The sequence below is a fragment of the Hylobates moloch genome, unplaced genomic scaffold (genome assembly GCF_009828535.3).
Source record: "Hylobates moloch isolate HMO894 unplaced genomic scaffold, HMol_V3 SCAFFOLD_2, whole genome shotgun sequence".
Lineage (NCBI taxonomy): Eukaryota > Metazoa > Chordata > Mammalia > Primates > Hylobatidae > Hylobates > Hylobates moloch.
The window spans coordinates 33,624,621-33,646,776 of record NW_026652277.1 but is presented as its reverse complement, the minus strand read 5'-3'; the positions used below and the strand labels follow the sequence as shown (position 1 = coordinate 33,646,776).

Below are 22,156 nucleotides of genomic sequence, written 5' to 3'. Positions count from 1 at the left end.
GAATAGTGCTGCAATAAACATACGTGTGCATGTGTCTTTATAGCAGCGTGATTTCTAGTCCTTTGGGTATATACCCGTAATGGGATGGCTGGGTCAAATGGTATTTCTAGTTCTAGATCCCTGAGGAATCGCCACACTGACTTCCACAATGGTTGAACTAGTTTACAGTCCCACCAGCAGTGTAAAAGTGTTCCTATTTCTCCACATCCTCTCCAGCACCTGTTGTTTCCTGATTTTTTAATGATGGCCATTCTAACTGGTGTGAGATGGTATCTCACTGTGGTTTTGATTTGCATTTCTCTGATGGCCAGTGATGATGAGCATTTCTTCATGTGTTTTTTGGCTGCATAAATGTCTTCTTTTGAGAAGTGTCTGTTCATGTCCTCCACCCACTTTTTGATGGGGTTGTTTGTTTTTTTCTTGTAAATTTGTTTGAGTTCATTGTAGATTCTGGATATTAGCCCTTTGTCAGATGAGTAGGTTGCAAAAATTTTCTCCCATTCTGTAGGTTGCCTGTTCATTCTGATGGTAGTTTGTTTTGCTGTGCAGAAGCTCTTTAGTTTAATTAGATCCCATTTGTCAATTTTGGCTTTCGTTGCCATTGCTTTTGGTGTTTTAGACATGAAGTCCTTGCCCACGCCTATGTCCTGAATGGTATTGCCTAGGTTTTCTTGTAGGATTTTAATGGTTTTAGGTCTAACATTGAAGTCTTTAATCCATCTTGAATTAATTTTTGTATAAGGTGTAAGGAAGGGATCCAGTTTCAGCTTTCTCCATATGGCTAGCCAGTTTTCCCAGCACGATTTATTAAATAGGGAATCCTTTCCCCATTTCTTGTTTTTGTCAGGTTTGTCAAAGATCAGATAGTTGTAGATATGCGGCATCATTTCTGAGGGCTGTGTTCTGTTCCATTGATCTATGTCTCTGTTGTGGTACCAGTACCATGCTGTTTTGGTTACTGTAGCCTTGTAGTATAGTTTGAAGTCAGGTAGCGTGATGCCTCCAGCTTTGTTCCTTTGGCTTAGGATTGACTTGGCGATGCGGGCTCTTTTTTGGTTCCATATGAACTTTAAAGTAGTTTTTTCCAATTCTGTGAAGAAAGTCATTGGTAGCTTGATGGGGATTGCATTGAATCTATAAATTACCTTGGGCAGTATGGCCATTTTCACGATATTGATTCTTCCAACCCACGAGCATGGAATGTTCTTCCATTTGTTTGTATCCTCTTTTATTTCCTTGAGCAGTGGTTTGTAGTTCTCCTTGAAGAGGTCCTTCACATCCCTTGTAAGTTGGATTCCTAGGTATTTTATTCTCTTTGAAGCAATTGGGAATGGGAGTTCACTCAGGATTTGGCTCTCTGTTTGTCTGTTATTGGTGTACAAGAATGCCTGTGATTTTTGTACATTGATTTTGTATCCTGAGACTTTGCTGAAGTTACTAATCAGCTTAAGGAGATTTTGGGCTGAGACAATGGGGTTTTCTAGATATACAATCATGTCATCTGCAGACAGGGACAATTTGACTTCCTCTTTTCCTAATTGAATACCCTTTATTTCCTTCTCCTGCCTGATTGCTCTGGCCAGAACTTCCAGCACTATGTTGAATAGGAAATAGAGACACAAAAAATCCTTCAAAAAATTAATGAATCCAGGAGCTGGTTTTTTGAAAAGATCAACAAAATTGATGGACCGCTAGCAAGACTAATAAAGAAGAAAAGAGAGAAGAATCAAATAGATGCAATAAAAAATGAAAAAGGGGATATCACCACTGATCCCACAGAAATACAATCTACCATCAGAGAATACTACAAACACCTCTATGCAAATAAACTAGAAAATCTAGAAGAAATGGATAAATTCCTTGACAAATACACCCTCCCAAGACTAAACCAGGAAGAAGTTGAATCTCTGAATAGACCAATAACAGGTTCTGAAATTATGGCAATAATCAATAGCTTACCAACCAAAAAGAGTCCAGCACCTGATGGATTCACAGCCGAAATCTACCAGAGGTACAAGGAGGAACTGGTACCATTCCTTCTGAAACTATTCCAATCAGTAGAAAAAAAGGGAATCCTCCCTAACACATTTTATGAAGCCAGCATCATCCTGATACCAAAGCCTGGCAGAGACATAACCAAAAAAGAGAATTTCAGACCAATATCCTTGATGAACATTGATGCAAAAATCCTCAATAAAATACTGGCAAACCGAATCCAGCAGCACATCAAAAAGCTTATCCACCATAATCAAGTGGGCTTCATCCCTGGGATGCAAGGCTGGTTCAACATACACAAATCAATAAATGTAATCCAGCATATAAACAGAACTAAAGACAAAAACCACATGATTATCTCAATAGATGCAGAAAAGGCCTTTGACAAAATTCAACAACCCTTCATGCTAAAAACTCTCAATAAATTAGGTATTGATGGGATGTATCTCAAAATAATAAGAGCTATCTATGACAAACCCACAGCCAATATCATACTGAATGGGCAAAAACTGGAAGCATTCCCTCTGAAAACTGGCACAAGACAGGGATGCCCTCTCTCACCGCTCCTATTCAACATAGAACTTCTTTCAAAATTGGAGTCAGTTCTCTCAAACCCTGCTCCTGTTTTATCAACTAACTTTATGTAATATTCCAAATCTTTCGTTGTCATCTCAGCATCTTCACTATGGATAGATTCCGTCTCAAGAAACTACTTCCTTTGTTTATCCATAAGAAGCAGCTACTCAAGTGTTCAAGTTTCATCATGAGATTGTAGCAATCCACTCACATCCTCAGGCTCCATTACTAATTCTAGTTCTCTTGCTCTTTCCACCACATCTGCAGTTACTTGCTCCACTAAGTTTCAAACCCCTCATAGTCATCCAAAAGGGTTGAAATCACTTTCTGCCCAACTCATGTTAATACTGATATTTGACTTCCTGTCATGCATCACACAGTTTCCTCCCATGAATCACAATTTTTTGGTTTTGTTTTTGCTTGTTTTGAGACAGGGTCTCACTCTGGTTGCCCAGGCTGGAGTGCAGTGGCACCATCTCAGCTCACTGCAGTCTCTACCTCCTGGGCTCAGGTGATTCCTCCACCTCAGCCTCCTGAGTAACTGGGATTACAGGCACGTGCCACCATGCCCGGCTATTTTTTTTTGTATTTTTAGTAGAAATGGGATTTTACTGTGTTGCCCAGGCTGGTCTTGAACTTCTGGAGTCATACATTCCACCTGCCTCGGCCTCCCAGAGTGCTGGGATTACAGGTGTGTGCCACCGCGCCCAGCCTACAAATGTTTTTAATGACATCCAGAATGGTGAATCCTTTCAAGAAGATTTTTCAGTTTACTTTTGTCCAGATTCATCAGAGAAATCACTATCTGCGGTAGCCTTAGAAAATGTATTTCTTAAATAATAAGACTTGAAAGTCAAAATTCCTTCTTGATCCATGAGGTACAGAATAGATGCCATGTTAGCAGGCATGAAACCAACATTCATCTCCTTGTACATCTCTGTTAGAGCTCTTGGGCGACCAGGTGCATTGTCAGTGAGCAGTAATATTTTGAAAGGAATCTTTTTCTCTGAGCAGTAGGTTTCAGCATTAATATTAATTATATTAACTATATATTATATATTAATTATATATTAATATTATTAAAATATTCAGTAAACCATGCTATAAATTGAGGTGCTGTCATCCAGGCTTTGTTGTTCTGTTTCTAGAGCACAGGCAGAGTAGATTTCGCTTCATTCTTAAGGAATCTTAAGGAATGGTAGATGAGCATTGGCTTCAACTTAAAGTCACAAGCTGCTGGATCCCTTAACAAAGTCAGCCTGTTATTTGAAGCCAGTGATTGACTTCTCCTCTCTAGTTAGAAAGTCCTAGGTGGCATTTTCTTCCATTAGAAGGCTGTTTTGGTTGGCATTTTTGTTAGTATAGCCACCTTCATCAATTATCTTAGCTATATCGTCTGGCAACTTTGCTGCAGTTTCTACATCAGCACTTGCCGCTTCACCGGGCACTTTTATGTAATGGAGATGGATTCTTTAAACCTCATGAACCAACCTCTGCTAGCTTTCAACTTTTCTTCTGCAGCTTTGTCACCTCTCTCAGCCTTCATAGAATTGAAGAGAGTTAGTGCCTTGCTCTGGATTGGGCTTTGGCTTAAGGGAATGTTGTCGGTTGTGTGATCTTCTATCCAGACCATTGAAACTTCCTCCATAACAGCAGTAAGACTGTTTTACTTTCTTTGCATTTGTGGGTTCAGTGAAGTAGCACTTTCAGTTTCCTTCAAGGACTTTCCCTCTGCATTCACAACGTGGCTAACTCTTTGGCACAAGAGGCCTAGCTTTTGGCCTATCTAGGCTATTGACATGCCTTCCTCATTAAGTTTAATCATTTCTAGCTTTTGATTCAAAGTGAGAGACATGTGACTCTTCCTTTCAGTTAAACACTTAGAGGCCATTGTAGGGCTATTAAGTGGCCTAATTTCAGTATTGTGTTTCAGGGAATAGGGAGGCCTGAGGAGGGGGAGAGAGAAGTGGGGCAGGCTGATGGAGCCTTCACAATACACACAAACATTTGTTTGCTGTCTTTACATGGGCACAGTTTGTGGTGCTCCAAAACAATTAAAATTTTAACATCAAAGATCATTGATCACAGATCACTATAACTGATATAATAATAATGAACATGTTTGAAAGATTGTGAAAATTACCAAATTGTGACATAGAGAATGAAGTGAACATGTACTATTGGAAAAATGACATTGTTAGACTTGCTCAGTGCAGGGTTGCCACAAATCTTCAATTTATTTAAAAAAAAAAAAAAAAGCAGCACCTGGTCAGATGTGGTGGCTCATACGTGTAATTCCAGCACCTTGGGAGGCTGAAGCAGGCGGATCACTTGAGGTCAGGAGTTCTAGACCGGCCTGGCCAAAATGTTGAAACCATGCTTCTACTAAAAATACAAAAATTAGCCGGCCATGGTGCGTGCACCTGTAGTCCCTAGCTACTCAGGAGCCTGAGGTGGGAGGATCACTTGAACCTGGAAGGTGGAGGTTGCAGTGAGCCAAGATCGTGCCACTGCACTCCAGCCTGGACAACAGAGCAAGAGTCCATCTCAAAAAAAAAAAGAGAGAGAAAGAAGGAAGGAAGCAGTATCTGTGAAGCATAATATAGTGAAGTGCAATAAAACAAGGTATGCCTGCATATTACAGTCATTCTGATCTATAGATCAGGTACAAATTTTTTAAAAAGTGCCTAACAGTGTCCGTGATAGTATAGTCACTCAGATAATGTGTATTTGTTGAGTGAGGTATGTTGGGAAACTGAAACCTTAATCAGTGTAAAAATTATTGAGAGATATGTTACATGTTGTTTTAGTCTTTGAAATCCAAAGGGCTTTTGCACTGATAGCCTCAGTTCTGATTAGTCACTTTTCAAGTACTTTCTAGCTATGCGTGGCCAATGCTGCTGTATTGGACAGCAGAGTTCGAGATTCTTTCATCCTTTTTACTTTCTGTGACACCACACTGACATTCTTGACGTTTTCTTTTTGGTTTCTCCAAGGAAATATAGACCAATTCTGTATATGTATTAAGCATATCATTTTGAAAGTTTATGAATTTAGAAATTAAAAGTCAAATGTTTGTTTCTTTTTCTTTTCTTCCCTTTTTTTAATGACCTTAGGATTTTGTAACAGTTTAGAAGCTCCGTATTTGAAATCTGCAGTAAGTGTATTTTGGCAATACCTAAGATAGTGGAAAGCAGCACGATAGCTATTCATCAGGAAAGTTATGCAGGAATATAAACGTGTAGGGGAGATTAGACCATTCCTGGAAAGAGGAGAGTTTAGTTGAGTCAGCCTCAAAGGGCGGGCAAATTTGCCATTCATAACAAAGTTGCAGATCAGAACAACCTCACAGAGGAACCCTGAAAAGCTGATGTATTAGCCATCTGGTGGTCAGGTTGAGCATTGCAGTCATTCACTTAGCTGACACCCTTATTAGGTTTTGTTTAAGTTGGAATTTAAATTAGTTCTCCATTTTTGTCTAAAAAAGCCTATTCCTAGTTTTAACATTTTTGGCATTTTTGAGGGGTATGGCAGGTCTGGTCACTGTAATTTATTGTTGTATTTCTCATGAAGATCCCGAAAAAAACTTATATTAGTGAACTTGGACAAAGAAGCTAAAAAGTGTTTGGAGAGAGAAATGGAGTTTGCTTTTTTGCTTTCAATTAAAAAATAATAGTCTCCTTAGTTGTTTGTTTTTTGTTTTGTTTTTTGTTGTTTTTTTTGTTTGTTTGTTTGTTTTTGAGACGGAGTCTTGCTCTGTCGCCCAGGCTGGAGTGCATGGCACGATCTCGGCTCACTGCAAGCTCCGCCTCCCGAGTTCACGCCATTCTCCTGCCTCAGCCTCCCGAGTAGCTGGGACTGCAGGCGCCCGTCACCACGCCCGGCTAATTTTTTGTATTTTTAGTAGAGACGGGGTTTCACCATGTTAGCCAGAATGGTCTTGATCTCCTGACCTCGCGATCCACCCACCTCTGCCTCCCAAAGTGCTGAGATTACAGGTGTGAGCCACCGCTCCTGGCCTTGTTTTTATTTTTGAGAGAGTCTCGCTCAATTGCCCAGGCTGGAGTGCAGTGGCGCAGTTGACCTCGGCTCGCTTCACCCTCTGTCTTGGTTCCAGTGATTCCCTGCTTCAGCCTCTTGAGTAGCTGGGATTTCAGGTGCACGCCACCACACCTGGCTAATTTTTGTATTTTTAGTAGAGACAGGGTTTCGCCATGTTGGCCAGGCTGGTCTCAAACTCCTGATCTGCCTCAGGTGATCCACCTGCCTCGACTTCCCCAAAGTGCTGGGATTATAGGCATGAGCCACTGCGCCCGGCTTATATTTTAAAAAGTAGGTTAATGGGCATAGACTTTGTTCTTTGAAGATGAGAAAAAGACAACAGCTAATGAAACGTTATGAAAATCATGTAGTTTCTATGGGCTGTGCCCCTGGGTACAAACACATACTTACCCCCAAAGCGGTGGGAAATTTCTGGCATAATCTGAAACATCTGTCATTCGCCTTTAAACTTCTCTACCCGGATAAGTAGTGGAACTCTTGGTTCTGTGATTGCAATTCTAATCATGAGGTAATAGAAATCAAGGCACTTTTCTTTTATTCTTTATTTGCCACTTTCCTTTTTATAGAAGTGATACTCGTATTTGAAATACAGCCTACAAATACCTCTGTTTTCCTAGAGAACACATAAGCATAATGAAATGTGCCTAGGACAATACGTGTACCATATTAGATGGCTGCCAGTATAATACCTGTTTGTTGAACTTTAAGAAAGGGAATCAGGGTAATTAATTTAACAATCACTGTTGGGAATTTGAGTTGTGTACTCTTTCTAGTTAGCTGTTCAACAGTACACTGTTGGTTTTGCTACCGTTTGAGATTTTTTTTTCTTTAATTTCAGAAAATAAAGCAGTTGGAGTGATGAAGTCGGGCCATGTATTTACAATTGAGCCAATGATTTGTGAAGGTGAGAAAAAAGGATGCCATGATATTTTTCAATTAAATTTATATGTATTTTAGGTTATTCATCATGTCAGTGGTCTTTTCTACCTGCTTGCTTTTTGCTTCCTACTCACTCCCTGTCCCACCTCAAACTTGATTCAGTATCGTGGAGAACCGAAAATTGTGAGGGTTGGCAAGAACGACATGGTTTCTGCGTGGTAGTCTCCTGTCAGGAGATGCTGAAATGCTTGAATTCTGGTCCCTTTTCATAAAGATCATGTCAGAGGGTGCATTGTAATAATGAGATGCCCAGGTCAAGTCTGTGTGGACGTTCTTGCTTGATGTAGGAGAGGGAAGAGGAGGGAATGGAGCAGAGCATTTGACGAGCCACCCAGTTTGAGGCAGACATAATTATATGATTTAATTCTTCACAATGTATAAGGTAGGTGTTATCCCCATTATAGAAATGAGGAAACTGGTCCTTGAAGAGGGTGAGTAGCTTGCCTGTAACTTAGCTTGTTACCTGGCAGAATTTGTCAGACTCAGCTCATGAGCTGTTCTGACCCTTCATGGTCTGCACTCATGTCATCACGTGGCATCATATAGCTATTGTGGGGAAAGCACACCAAAGACACACTTGGCTCTGGCAGCCTCCCCACTGTTGTCATCTCCTCCAGACAGGCTTGTAGCAGTAATAGGAGACTTGGAGTCACAATTAGGGCTCCTCACTGAGATTTTCAGAGTGATTCTGGTAATGGAGCTTTCTGGTTAGGGGATGCAAAGTGAGGCAGCAGTAAAGCTTGTGTGTCCTGAGCCCTGTTTTAAAGGATACTCCCTCTCTGGATCCTTCCAGTCTTTTTATAACCCAGTCTTGGGAGTGACTTCTGTATTCTCTTTCTTAGAAGTGATTCACTGAATCCAGCCCGCACTCAAGGGGAGCAGGAGCTCACACAAGGGCGTGCATGCCAGGAGGCTGGGGATCACTGAAGTCACTTTAGAGGTTGCCTTCTAAAGCTGATTCTTTATTGCGTATTCTGTAAAATGAAAATTAGAATCCCTATCTTGCCAACACCCAGGGCTGCTAGACTGAGATGATTTATATTATGTTATATACTTAAAAGACTGCACAAATGTGCAGTAAAGTTTTTGTCATCCTCTTATAATAAGGATAAAGTTCTGATCACGTGCAACCAGTTGTAAAGATGGTAAGTATTTAGCAGTGAAAAGAAAGATAGTGGGAGGAAATTGTCATTTTGGCTACATATTTCCATTAACTAGCACCTGGTTGGTGAGCCACGATGTAGTATTTTCAGTAAGCAAATAACTTTCTATACAGCCAGCACAGGTAATTAATCATCAAATTATAGCAGATATACTTTAGTGTAACTCAGCTAGGTTAAATCCCTGGACTAGAAAGTCTCAAATCTGCAGGAGAATTTCCTCAAAATAGCCAAATAAATTTGACTTGACATTACTAAAAATCCTGTTTTTTCAGATCACAATAAAATTATAGTAGTAATGTTTTAAATTTGTGTAAAGGCCATTTGTGTAAAGGCCATTACATTGAAAAACATCGATGTACTCATCTTTAGTTGCTTGATGAGGCATGAGTTCACTTTTTTAGGCTGCCTCATATTTTCTTTTTAGCCTGGGATTTAATATTGCAAAAGTAGTTTACTTCACTACAGAGTTTATGTTCTGGGATTTGTCTGTCTGAGGCAGTGAGTCCTAGAGGTAATATGTTTCACCTAAAGATTACTCAAAATGAAGAAAGTATTGATTTTTTTAACATCTAATTTTGAAAGGAGAAAGCTCGCAAATACATCTTTTACAGTAGTATCTAGAATTGCCTTTCTCATTCCACCTCTGCTTCACATTCTCTTGAGCCTTTGCTTTCTGCTTTCCCTCATTATGCCCCCTTCACCCCCTTTCCCTCCTTTCCCTGAGTTTTCTTTCATGGCCTCCCAGATTCACTGTCCCTTTGCTTCCCTTCTCTGGTTTCAACTCCTATCCAGACCATTCTGCTTCATATTTTTCTTATCCTCTCCCACCAGTCTTTCTTTTGCCCCTCTTTCTGGTGCCAGGGGTATAGTTCACAAAAATTTCACTGTATAATCTTTTCACACCATCTGTTTGTGTGCCTCCATTTTGAAATTATATCAGGAATTGAATGCTGTAATAAAACTGTAAACATTTACATAATTTCCTTCACAATATATGCTGAGTATAGTTTTGTCAGATGCCAAAGTTATACTAGGAAAGCTAAATTCACTAATTCAAGTTTTTTTCTTTCTGATTTTTTAAAATACACATCTCATTTTTAAATGTAGAGTTCAGTATTATTAAATACATCCATAACGTTGTGCACCCATCACCACCATCCATCTCCAAAAGTCTTTTCATCCTGTAAAACTGAAACTCAACCCATTCAACATTCCCTTCCTATTCTTCACTACTCCCAGACCTTGGCATCCACTGTTCTGCTTTCTATCTCCATGATTTTGACTATTGTACTCTACCTCATAGAAGTGGAATCATTAAGCATATGCTTTTTTTTTTTGAGACGGAGTCTTGCTCTGTCGCCCAGGCTGGAATGCAGTGGCGCGATCTCGGCTCACTGCAAGCTCCGCCTCCCAGGTTCACGCCATTCTCCTGCCTCAGCTTCCCGAGTAGCTGGGACCACAGGCGCCCAACACCATGCCCGACTGATTTTTTGTATTTTTAGTAGAGACGGGGTTTCAGTCTGTTAGCTAGGATGGTCTCAATCTCCTGACCTCGTGATCTGCCCGCCTCGGCCTCCCAAAGTGCTGGGATTACAGGCGTGAGCCACTGTGCCTGGCCAAGCATATGCTTTTTTGTGACTGGCTTATTTCACTTAGCATTGTGTCCTCAAGGTTCATCTGTGTTGTAGCATATTGCAGAATGTCCTTTTTAAAAAATTTCCTATTTTAAAATTGACAATTATTGTATATATTCATAGGGTACATAGTGATGCTTTGATACATATAATGATACATATAATTAATTAAAGTTGTTACTCAAAGTCATGGCGATTGGTACCAATATGTTGTTAAAATGAAATCCAGCGCCTCTATTTTGGAAATTCCAGCTTGATTTGATATTTGGGATATATAAAAAATGTGGTTGTAATACATCTGATGAAATTTAAACATCAAACATACTGAAGACCAAAATGAAATTGGAAAGGCATTAGCTAAAACAATTGGCATGTAAATAAGGATCTTAGTAGTGAATTTTCTCCTTGGCTTTCTTCTTGATAGAGTTCATTTAGAAAACTGAGTGATCGAACTAAGAAATTTTTTGTTTGTTGAAGGCGGATGGCAGGATGAAACCTGGCCAGATGGTTGGACTGCGGTGACAAGAGACGGAAAGCGGTCTGCTCAGTTTGAGCACACCCTCCTGGTCACAGACACTGGCTGTGAAATCCTAACCCGGCGACTTGACAGTGCACGGCCTCACTTCATGTCTCAATTTTAATTTCTCCCAAGATGGCACATCTCAGTGATACCTTCTTACTGTACTATGCATTTTATTGAGAGTACAGAAAGGAAGAGGAACCTTTTTTTAATCACTTGTTTTGTTTTGACTATAGATAAGAAAGGACTACAGCATTTGATGTGTGTCCTCAAGAACTTGTCTTGGGTCTGAAAAAGCTGAGAAGAATAAAGGAAACATTGCTCAACTCTTCAGCCCCCTCCCCCTGCACACCTGTTTTCTCATTTGCCCTTTGAGCACTTTTACTTAAACTTGCTTCTAGTTGCTTTTATCACTGCCACAAAACAGCCATCAAGAGCCAGCTGCTTTCCAGGTGAACATTGGAAATGAGAATCTTTGAAACTTTAGCAATATATGTTGCACCAGATTTTTTAAATTATATATATGGAAATATATATGTATACATTTTAAATTCCGTATACATAATTACCAAACACTATGTGACCTGGGGTTTGTGTTGTTTCTGCTCTGACAGGTTTATATACTCTTACAGATGGATCCATAGTTTGCAGTGATTTAATTCCTGGTTGGGATTTGGCCTCCCCTTTCCCCCATGCTAATTATTTACCCTTGTAATTGTGCATAGGGAAGCACTCACCCAATGAGACTTTCTCCAATGTGGACTCTGTGTGTCAGTGAATGAATGTAGTAAAATTCACTTTGGAAGGTTATTAGGCTTTTAAAAATCTAGTTTATGGCAAAAATAGCCATTTTCCAAGTGGTGGCTGACTGTTGCAGGGAATGAGAATTTCATAATACACTATTTCAGACCTCTGTTTGGTCAGAAATGGAAAAGAAAAAGCCCCCTTTCTTCCCTTTTCTGTTTTACTTCAAGGGCATACCTTGGAGGTGCTCAGAGAAGCGTGAAGGTTGCACTATGGTGGAGGATGGGGAAGGAGTTCTAAAGTGTCTGCAGCTGTGAGCCCAGGAGGTCAAGTGGGCTATTAAAATCTAACGTTGAGTAAACGTGATAGTGATGAGAAAGGAATTTTGTGTACTGTAACCTTGCAGTAGAGATGCAGCTGTCCTTCGTGTGTGGAAACACACCTCTTCTTTACATAGTTGGGAACCTCATTAGAAATGACCTCAGCTGCCCAATATCTACGTTCCTTTCAGCAGTTGTCCAAGTAGGAGTGTATCCAGTGAAGACATATCAGATCACAAAGTCATTGTCACTAGAGTGTACTTGATTACTGGGCATCCTTGTAATATAATTTCATACCACTGACACATTATACTTGTAAGAGAACATCTTTCCCAGAGTGCCTCAGACCTTATTGCTTTAAAAATAATAATGTTTTCATTACTTTTATTATTTGAGTGATTTAGTAAAGTTGACTGAATCTGGTATAGACTTTGGGAGTATGTGTGTGAAGTTTTTATGAAACTGTAATATTTGTGAATGGAATGCCTTGCAATATGAATGTTAATATAATGTGTAAAGGGAGATTAAAAAGTTTGAATGATTATCCTACCATGTAGTGATTAACTTTGCTGCATTTCTTTGGGATTTCAGAGGGAAATGGTGGGAATGGGGAGGCTGTTTGATAATCTAAAATAAATTCACGACCATTTGAGTAGAAATGCTTTTTCAGGTGTAATGGCTGTACATAAACTCAGTAGAGTGCCAGCAGCATTTGAGATGCAACCATATTTTTGAGAGCTTTTAAGACAGAATGCTGAATATTAGGGGAGCATTTTATGTACTGATTGTGGAATTAACAATGTGGGCTTATTCAGTGTCCGTCATTAGAAGATAAGTTGAAGGAAAAAAGATCTTGGTGTGATAGTTTTTTGGTTAAAGAATAAAACACCACAGTGGTGATAATGCTTTTCTTAGTTTGGGAGATTTTAAAACAATATGGACTCTAGTCTAATTGCATATATCTAATTACAAATGTTCACTGGATTTAGGTGACAAAACACCTAGTTTCATCATTCTGCCACCTTTTTACAAAATAAGAGCATGGTGTGCGAGCCTGTAGCACTAGCTACTCGTGAGACTGAGATGGGGGGGATCGCTTGAGCCCAGGAGTTCAAGGTTACAGTGAGCTATGATTGTGTCACTACATTCCAGCCTGGGTGAGAGAGTGAGACCTCATCTCAAAAAAAAAAAAAAAAAAGAAAATCAAAGTATTAACTTTGTTTACATTAACTTTTAGAATAATTTTTTTCCCCCTGCCAGTCTTCCAACTCCTTTGGAATTATAACTTAGAAGAAGGGAAACGTGAACTTCATTTTATATCTTTTGTTTATAAAAAGGATTAACCAACATCTTTATACCACTTGCACCCACATATCTAAATTAATAGGCAAGAGTTGGTGAGGAGGTTTAGGAATTTGTTTGCTTGATTCCTCAGTTTGTTCTCTAATGACTTCTGGGTTTTCATTGGATTTGGTTAAAACTGAGAGCAGGATGCTCCACTTTGCTTAACCTCTACCCTCAGGTATCTGTAAGTGATTTCCTTCTTGTTTTTCCCTTCTTTTAAAATTTTTATTTTTTTATCTCCAACTTTTTATATTGAAAATTTTCCAATTATAGAAAAGTTGAAAGTATAGTACAGTAAAATAATCATATATTCTTTACCTTTATCTAACAAATGTCATTTTGTCACCTTTGCTTTATCTCTGCATAAGCACTTTTCTTTTGAAAGAAGCAACATCGTACTTCACCCTACTACATCAGCATGTATCTCTTAACCTAATGACATTCTTTTACATGATCATAGTACAATTAGAAATTTAATATTAATACAGAATTATATAATGTATAGGACATAAACTTTAATTTTCCCCCAAAATGTTATTTAAAGCTTCCAAATTCATGGCATTTAGTTGTCATGTATCTGTAGTCTCCTTTTTTTTTTAAGATGGAGTTTCATTCTTGTCGTTCAGGCTGGAGTGCAGTGGTACAATCTTGGCTCACTGCAACCTCCACCTCCTGGTTTCAAGTGATTCTCCTGCCTCAGCCTCCCGAGTAGCTGGGATTACAGGCCCCTGCCATGACACAGGCTAATTTTTGTATTTTTAGTAGAGACGGTTTCGCCATGTTGATGCCAGGCTGGTCTCGAACTCCTGACCCCTGGTGATCCACCTGACTCGGCCTCCCAAAATGCTGTGATTACAGGAGTGAGCCACCATACCTGGTCTTAGTCTTCTTAACTCTAGCAGCCGTGTCTAATCCTTTGAATGCGAGGATCTTTATCTGTGGTGGTGGATATCACGAAAATTATGCACAGGCCTTTATTTGAGCTCATCAGCTATAGTTAGTGTATTTTATGTGTGGCCCAAGATAATTATTCTTCCACTGTGGCCCAGGGAAGCTAAAAGGTTGGACACCCATGCTAGAGTAACCCTCACACTTCTTTTGATGTCTTACGAAATGGACACTTGAAAAATCAGGTTAGTTTACAAAAGTCCGTTTGTCTGATCGTTCCTCATGAGGATAGATTCAGGATAAACATCTTGGTGGAAGACTACAGAGATGGCAGTTGTATGCCCCATTCATTGTACAACATGAGGCACATAATGTTCTTGTCACCTTATTGCTGATGCAAAGTTTGATCACTTGGTGTTTGTGAGACCTTTTCACTGTAAAAATACCTTTTTTCCTAAACAAGTAATCTGGGAGATTAATATTTGCTTGATGCTACCAGACGTAAAGTTGTTTCAAAGTTACTACACCAAAATTCCTGCTAACAATAAAGTACACAATTTCTTTATGATTCTTTTTTTCTTAGAACATATCATTGAGGTAATTTAGATCTTATTCTGAATTTCATAAACCATGGGCCACTTTAACAATGAATGCAGTGAATCTCGGGGGCAAAAAATACAATAGAGGTGGGGAGGGATATATTAGTGGTCTGGCAGTTAGAAATACTGGAACTCAGCCAGGCGCGGTGGCTCACGCTTGTAATCCCAGCACTTTGGGAGGCCGAGGCGGGCGGATCACGAGGTCAGGAGATCCGAGACCACGGTGAAACCCCGTCTCTACTAAAAATACAAAAAATTAGCCGGGCGTGGTGGCGGGCGCTTGTAGTCCCAGCTACTCGGAGAGGCTGAGGCAGGAGAATGGCGTGAACCCGGGAGGCGGAGCTTGCAGTGAGCCAAGATTGCGCCACTGCACTCCAGCCTGGGCGATAGAGTGAGACTCCGTCTCAAAAAAAAAAAAAAAAAAAAAATACTGGAACTGTTTGAGACAGTGTAGTAAGATTCTGTCTACATTTGATGGTGTTTACCTTTTACCAAGCTCTCCAGCTACAACAGGAGCAAATTATACCACTTGTAAATTATACCACACTTGTGGCAGTGTGGCTCATTTTCCACCTCCTTTATTTTTAATTTATTTTTATTTTTTCTCTTTTTTATTTTTTATTATAAGTTCTAGGGTACATGTGCACAACGTGCAGGTTTGTTACATACGTATACATGTGCCATGTTGGTGTGCTGCACCCATTAACTCTTCATTTACATTAGGTATATCTCCTAATGCTATCCCTCCCCCCTCCTCCCACCCCACAACAGGCCCCAGTGTGTGATGTTACCCTTCCTATGTCCAAGTGTTATTGTTCAATTCCCACCTATGAGTGAGAACATGTGGTGTTTGGTTTTTTGCCCTTGCAATAGTTTGCTGAGAGTGATGGTTTCCAGCTTCATCCATGTCCCTACAAAGGACATGAACTCATCCTTTTTATGGCTGCATAGTATTCCATGGTGTATATGTGCCACATTTTCTTAATCTAGTCTATCATTGATGGACATTTGGGTTGGTTCCAAGTCTTTGCTATTGTGAATAGTGCCCCAATAAACATACATGTGCATGTGTCTTTATAGCAGCATGATTTACAATCCTTTGGGTATATACCCAGTAATGGGATGGCTGGGTCAAATGGTATTTCTAGTTATAGATCATGGAGGAATCGCCACACTGTCTTCCACAGTGGTTGAACTAGTTTACAGTCCCACCAACAGTAAAAGTGTTCCTATTTCTCCACATCCTCTCCAGCACCTGTTGTTTCCTGACTTTTTAATGATGGGCATTCTAACTGGTGTGAGATGGTATCTCATTGTGGTTTTGATTTGCATTTCTCTGATGGCCAGTGATGATGAGCATTTTTTCATGTGTCTGTTGGCTGCATAAATGTCTTCTTTTGAGAAGTGTCTGTTCATATCCTTTGCCCACTTTTTGATGGGGCCAACTCCTTTATATTGGAACATAACATGTAGACATTCATGTTTTAGGAACAAACTGTTTCATAACATAGGCTGCATTAGGCTAAAACCTATAAAAGTTGTGTTTTGTTCTATTTTAAAAATGGACACCTAAGGAAAGGTTAGCTTAGCACACAGTATATGTATGGAAACTCTGGCCCTCTTGTGGCAGCCTTCTCTCATCTTCCTTTTGTGGTAAGTAGGAAAAAGAGAAAAATAGTTTGCATTTATTTGGGTGTTTTGCAAGATGAAGCAGGAATAAGGTGGCCCTGGCTACGTGTTTGCTGCTTTTCATTTTGGGGACTGAGGGTGAGCAACAAGAGAACTGTCTGTATATGGTGATTCTGGTTATTTTTGAAAAAAGTTTGACACTGGTATTGTACTAGACTACTCCAAAAAGTTAATATATGAAGCACTCAAGAAGGACTTCCTATAAAAATTTTCATTTTTCACTTATCACAATTGTGCTGTTAGTCGTTCACAGTATTTTAATAGTTTTTTTTTTTGTTGTTGTTGTTCCCCAGGCTGGAGGCAGTGGCATGATCATGGCTAACCGCAGCCATGACCTCCTGGGCTCAAGCAGTCCTCCCACCTCAGCTTGCCACATAACTAGGACTACAAGCATGTTCCAACACACCTGATTATTATTTTTCTGTAGAGACAGGGTCTCACTATGTTGCCCAGGCTGGTCTTGAACTCCTGGCCTCAAGTGATCCTCCCACTTCAGCCTCCCAAAGTGCTTGGATTACAGGCGTAAGCTACCACACCCAGCCAATTTCTACAATTTTTAAACTGATTCTGTGGCTAGGAGAACAAATCACCACACTTCTCTGTGGCAATCTCCTATTTGTGCAGTGATACGACAACTACCAACTGTTTTATTCTATATAGAATGTGACTGGCTATAAAGCAAATTTGCTTTGTTTCAGTAGTTGGGTCAGAGATCACCAGACAATTCCAGATAGAATTTTTTAAACTTAAATCTGAATTTGAGCCCTGGATGATTCTGAGGAAACAATGCCAAGGATAAGAATGTTTAGTATTAACATGTAGATTAGAGAAAGAGATCAACATATTTTAAAGCGTGTTCTGCTGTTTTATCTTGCTTAACATATCTCGATATTCTTGGCAGTCAAGAGTACATGTTTAAACTGGAGGTAATTCCATGGTGGGTTATCACTCCTTTCTTGAAAGGAGCATGTGCATATTTCTCTTAAACATAAGGAATTCTGATATGTCCAGTTTGATAAAAATGAATCTGCTTCAGAGCCCATTACGCTGCTTTGTCACCGTAATGTTCCACCAAAGGAAATCTTGTATAATAGAGGACTTTACACATCTTGTTCACTTGGTAGTTGTTCTTTAAAGACACAATTACCTTGGTATAGTTCTATGCAATTATTATCTAAATAGCTGTTTACACAGTACTTAATAAAATGTTTTCCAAATGTGTTTGTAGTGTACTTTTTCTAAAAGGTATTTGCTGACAAAGAAATTGATCTTGTGTGTGAATTGGAAAAAATTGGCTGAAACCAGTTAGTCAACAAGGTGTCCCTGTAGGCCCAAAGAACTAACTGTACTTTAGGACTTTGATCATCAGCCTACATGGCAGATTGGTAGCCGAGCAGAAAAGTTCTGAAGCATCCTGTGCATGTAAAATATGTTTCCCCTTCCCTGAGTCGTCAAAACATTTTGAGAATTACCAGCTAAGTGAAATTTTCCATTCAGATGGGATGAACAGAAATAGTGCTATGTATACTTTTTGGAGCAATTTTTGTTAGGTGTTAAGTTGTACACATGTTGACTGGCTCCACTGTAGTAAAGTTTTGGACATGATGAGTTTTTTCCATACCTCTATCCCAAATGACCTCATCATCCCATGTATTCTACTCTGTATGTTAGTTTTGTGTGAATAAAGAACTTGTGCCTATCAGATATGCCTGCAGACGGACTGTCTCCAGCGAGTATCACTAGGTAGGTTAAATAGCAGAATAGCCAAACATGCTAAAAATGGCAATGCAGGAAATACTTGAAATTTTTATATTGGGAATATAAAAGTTTTCCAATTAAAGATGCTTAAGTTCCTTACATGGCAAAATTTTAGATCCTTTAAAAAAATTTTACTAGCTTTAATGAAATATACAGTGGAAGTTAATATCCATCTGTATTGCAATTATATACCTCTTGTCCAAAAAAGCAGCTTAAAGATAACTTTCAAAAGTTTTCCAACAATTAATAATTTATGTATATTTCAAAACAGCTAAAAGAGCAGCTTTAGAATGTTCTTTTAGAAATGATAATTGTTTGAGGTGATGGATATTCCAGTTACTCTGATGTGATCATTATACATTGTATGCACATATCAATATCACATGCCCCATAAGTATGTACAACTATTATGTATCAATTGAAAAAATTTCTAACAATACTTCTAAAGTGGTTGAATCCCAATTTGGGACAACCAGGGTAGATTTGCTTACATGCACTTAGTCAATGGTTGGTTTATTTTTTTTGAGACCGAGTCTTGCTTTGTCGTTCAGGCTGTAGTGCAGTGGTGCAACTTCCGCCTCCTGGCTTCAAGCCTCCCGAGTAGCTGGGATTACAGGTGTTGTGCGCCACCACACTCAGCTGATTTTTGTATTTTTAGTAGAGACAGGGTTTCACCGTGTTGGCCAGGCTGGTCTCAAACTTCTGACCTCAAGTGATCCACCTGCCTCGGCCTCCCAAAGTGCTGGGATTACAGGTGTGAGCCACCACGCCTGGCAGTTGTTAGCATATATAACATATATATGTTAAGCAATTCCTCAATTCAAGACGATGTATTAAACTGACCTTAAAAAGAAAGACTTGGCTAGGCACAGTGGCTCACGCCTGTAATCCCAGCACTTTGGGAGGCTGAGGTGGGTGGATCACCTGAGGTCAGGAGTTTGAGACCAGCCTGGCCAACATGGTGAAACCCCGTCTCTACAAAAAATACAAAAATTAGCTGGGCATGGTGGCATGCGCCTGTAATCCCAGCTACTCAGGAGGCTGAGGCAGGAGAATTGTTCGAACCCGGGAGGTGGAGGTTGCAGAGAGCTGAGATCGTGCCACTCCACTCCAGCCTGGGCAACACAGTGAGACTCCGTCTCAAAAGAAAAAAAAAAAAAAAGACTTGACAACTATAGCCGAATCTCATGACCCAGGAATTCTAATAGTAAAGATGTTGTAAAATTGATTATTTTTATTGTTTTTGTGACAGGGTTTCACTCCGCCACCCAGGTTGGAGTGCAGTAGTGCAATCACAGCTCAAAGCAGCCTCGACCTCCCGGGCTCAAGCACAGATTTTGTAAAACTGATTCTTTATACTGGATCTCTGAAAGAGATAGTTGTGCTTTCAGCCAGGAAATGCTAATACTAAACTTAATCAGCTGGCTCAAGAGTATGTATTTAACTGTGCCAGAAATGAAAAGCAAATTCAATAATAGGCTAGCTACAAGAATTAGAGTAGTAGTTTTTTTTTTTTTGACAGGGTCTCACTGTGTTGCCCAGGCTGTGCATTGTTGCGATTATGACTCACTGCAGTCTCGACCTCCTGGGATCAAGCCATCTTTCTAACTCAGCCTCCTTAGTAGCTAGGACCACAGGCACATGCCACCACGCCCCGCCAATTAAAAAAAAAATTTTTTTTCCCTAGAGATGAAATCTGTGTTGCCCAGGTTGGTCTTGAACTTCTGAGGCCAAGCGATCCTCCCACTTTGGGCTCTCAAAGTGCTGGAATTACAGTTGTGAGCTGCCGCACTTGTCCTATTTTAATATTAATCTTAAAACTGCTTTACGTTTTCATATTGATGATGAACCTAAAAAACATTTGCCTTTGCAATTCATGTATATCTATCTCATGTTTGAGAAGAAAAGTCAAAGGAACAAGACCTTTAGGAGTTATTGGCTCTCCTCCATACTCTGCATAACTGTTTTGTTACTGCAGTTGCCAACACAGGATACTTTTGTTCCTAGAAGGCTGGGCTACACCAAAGATTAGAAGCACATTTCCTACAAGTGGAGTAGAAGCTAGTTTTAATTTCTCCTTCCTTTCAGTCCACTTAAGGTAATAGTTGTGGCCCCTTTAGGCCCTCATATCTCCAGCTCTCTAGGTAAAACAGGAGGGAAGCTGGACAACATTGTCAGGCACTTCAAATGCACCAAAGTTCTGAAAAGGGGAAGTCCTGACCATAACTACCAGTTTCCCACTTTTCAATCAATGACATATTGCTCTCTCACACACAATTCTGTGGGAGCATTTAAACCATATCGATAAATTGAAAAAGCATATAGCATCAATCCAACCAAAAGATATTTGCATGGTAAACGTGATGCACTGATGATATAAACTCTACGTTATCATGTGGAGAAAAAAGTTCACAGAATAGTGTTGATGATAGTATTCCTTTTGTGTAATTTTAAAGGATATATATGCTATTGTGTGCATAGAAACTCCTGAAAAGATACATAAGAAACTTAACAGTAATCACCCATTTTTTTGTGGGCGTATAGCTTTTCTTTCTCATTATATAATTTTCTGACAATTTGTATTTTCTAACCTTTAGGTATATTGCATTCATTAATTTATTTTTATGTCAAGGATTATCAGGATGGTAATATCCTGGATCATTTTTGTTTGCTTCTTTATACTTCTCAGGATAAAATAACCTAAATGTTACTTACCACCACCAGGAAGATTTATGTGACTACATTAAAACTTTATTCAACAAAATACCATAAAGTAAAAAGAAAAGTCACAAGATAGACTAGAAGATATTTGCAACATATAAAACTGACAAATGATTGATGTCTAGAATAAAAGAACTCCTAAAAATTATTCAGAGAAAGAGAAATAATTCAATACAAAGTTGAGCACAGGATATGAACAGGTTCTTCATCATAAAATGTCCATTAGAATGAAGAAGGATTTAACGAGAATTGAGGAAAATGCAAACTGGTCATAATAAAACACCATTCCACACTCACGTAATTCACAAAAACTCACATTTACTTTGAAGAGCAATTTGGCAATGTCTATAAGGCTAAATGTGTTTATTCTGTGATACATGTCTTAAGTAACTAATGCAGTGAGCCCAATGCAGAAGAATGTTCCACTACAGTGTTGTAATACAGAAACTGGCAACAACTTCATGCCTTCAACTGGAGAACAGATAAATTACGGTAGTTCCCGTAATTGAATACTGCTACACAGTACTAAAATTAATGAATGAGAGCTTCACATATAATTATACAATAATGAGTGAAAAAAGAAAAGCTGTAGAATGAGCAAGTATAAGGCTTAAAAATATATAAAACAGTATTGAAGAGTAGATGGTTTAGGTTATACACAGTGAAAATACAACAACACAGGAATGATAAACATCAAATTTTGGATAATTGTTACCTCTGGAGGGGAGGAACGGCAATGTGATCTGGAAGTGGCAAAATGTTAAGATTTGACAAAAGTAGGTGCTGAGAACTTGGATATTCAGTATGTAATTCACTATACTAGAAATAGTACAGTCACAACCAACACACACATACACCTATTTAAGCCCACAATGCTGTTTCAATAATACATTTTTGTGCCCCCTGAAGGGCAGATGCCATACTAGGAATTTGGGGTACAGGTATGAACAAGGCACAGTACCTCCCTTCAAGATAATATCACAGAAGCAGACTTGGGTCCTGATTAGCTTTGTCACTGATGGCTAGGATCTGTTCTTTAATCAACGGGACTGAGACCCTTAAAAGTTCAATGTATGTTTCTGAGGTTTCAGACATCCACCACTGCCCTGCTTCCTTTCCCTTTCCCTTACAGAATGAAGATAATGGGCAGACAAACCATGACAATGATTACAGCATAAAACAAAGAAGACAATTTCCACACAAA

General features: G+C 39.3%; 1 protein-coding gene across 1 annotated transcript in view; it reads left to right on the top strand.

Moving 5' to 3' along the window:
- Window positions 1–12,382, top strand: part of METAP1 (methionyl aminopeptidase 1) — an 85,862-nt gene extending 73,480 nt beyond the window's left edge. The window contains exons 10-11 of the mRNA XM_058435716.1: window positions 7,411–7,537; window positions 10,847–12,382. Coding sequence (XP_058291699.1) covers window positions 7,411–7,537; window positions 10,847–11,010 — 291 coding nt within the window. The 3' untranslated portion in view covers window positions 11,011–12,382. The remainder of the gene's footprint in view (window positions 1–7,410; window positions 7,538–10,846) is intronic.
- Window positions 12,383–22,156: the final 9,774 nt, after the last annotated feature.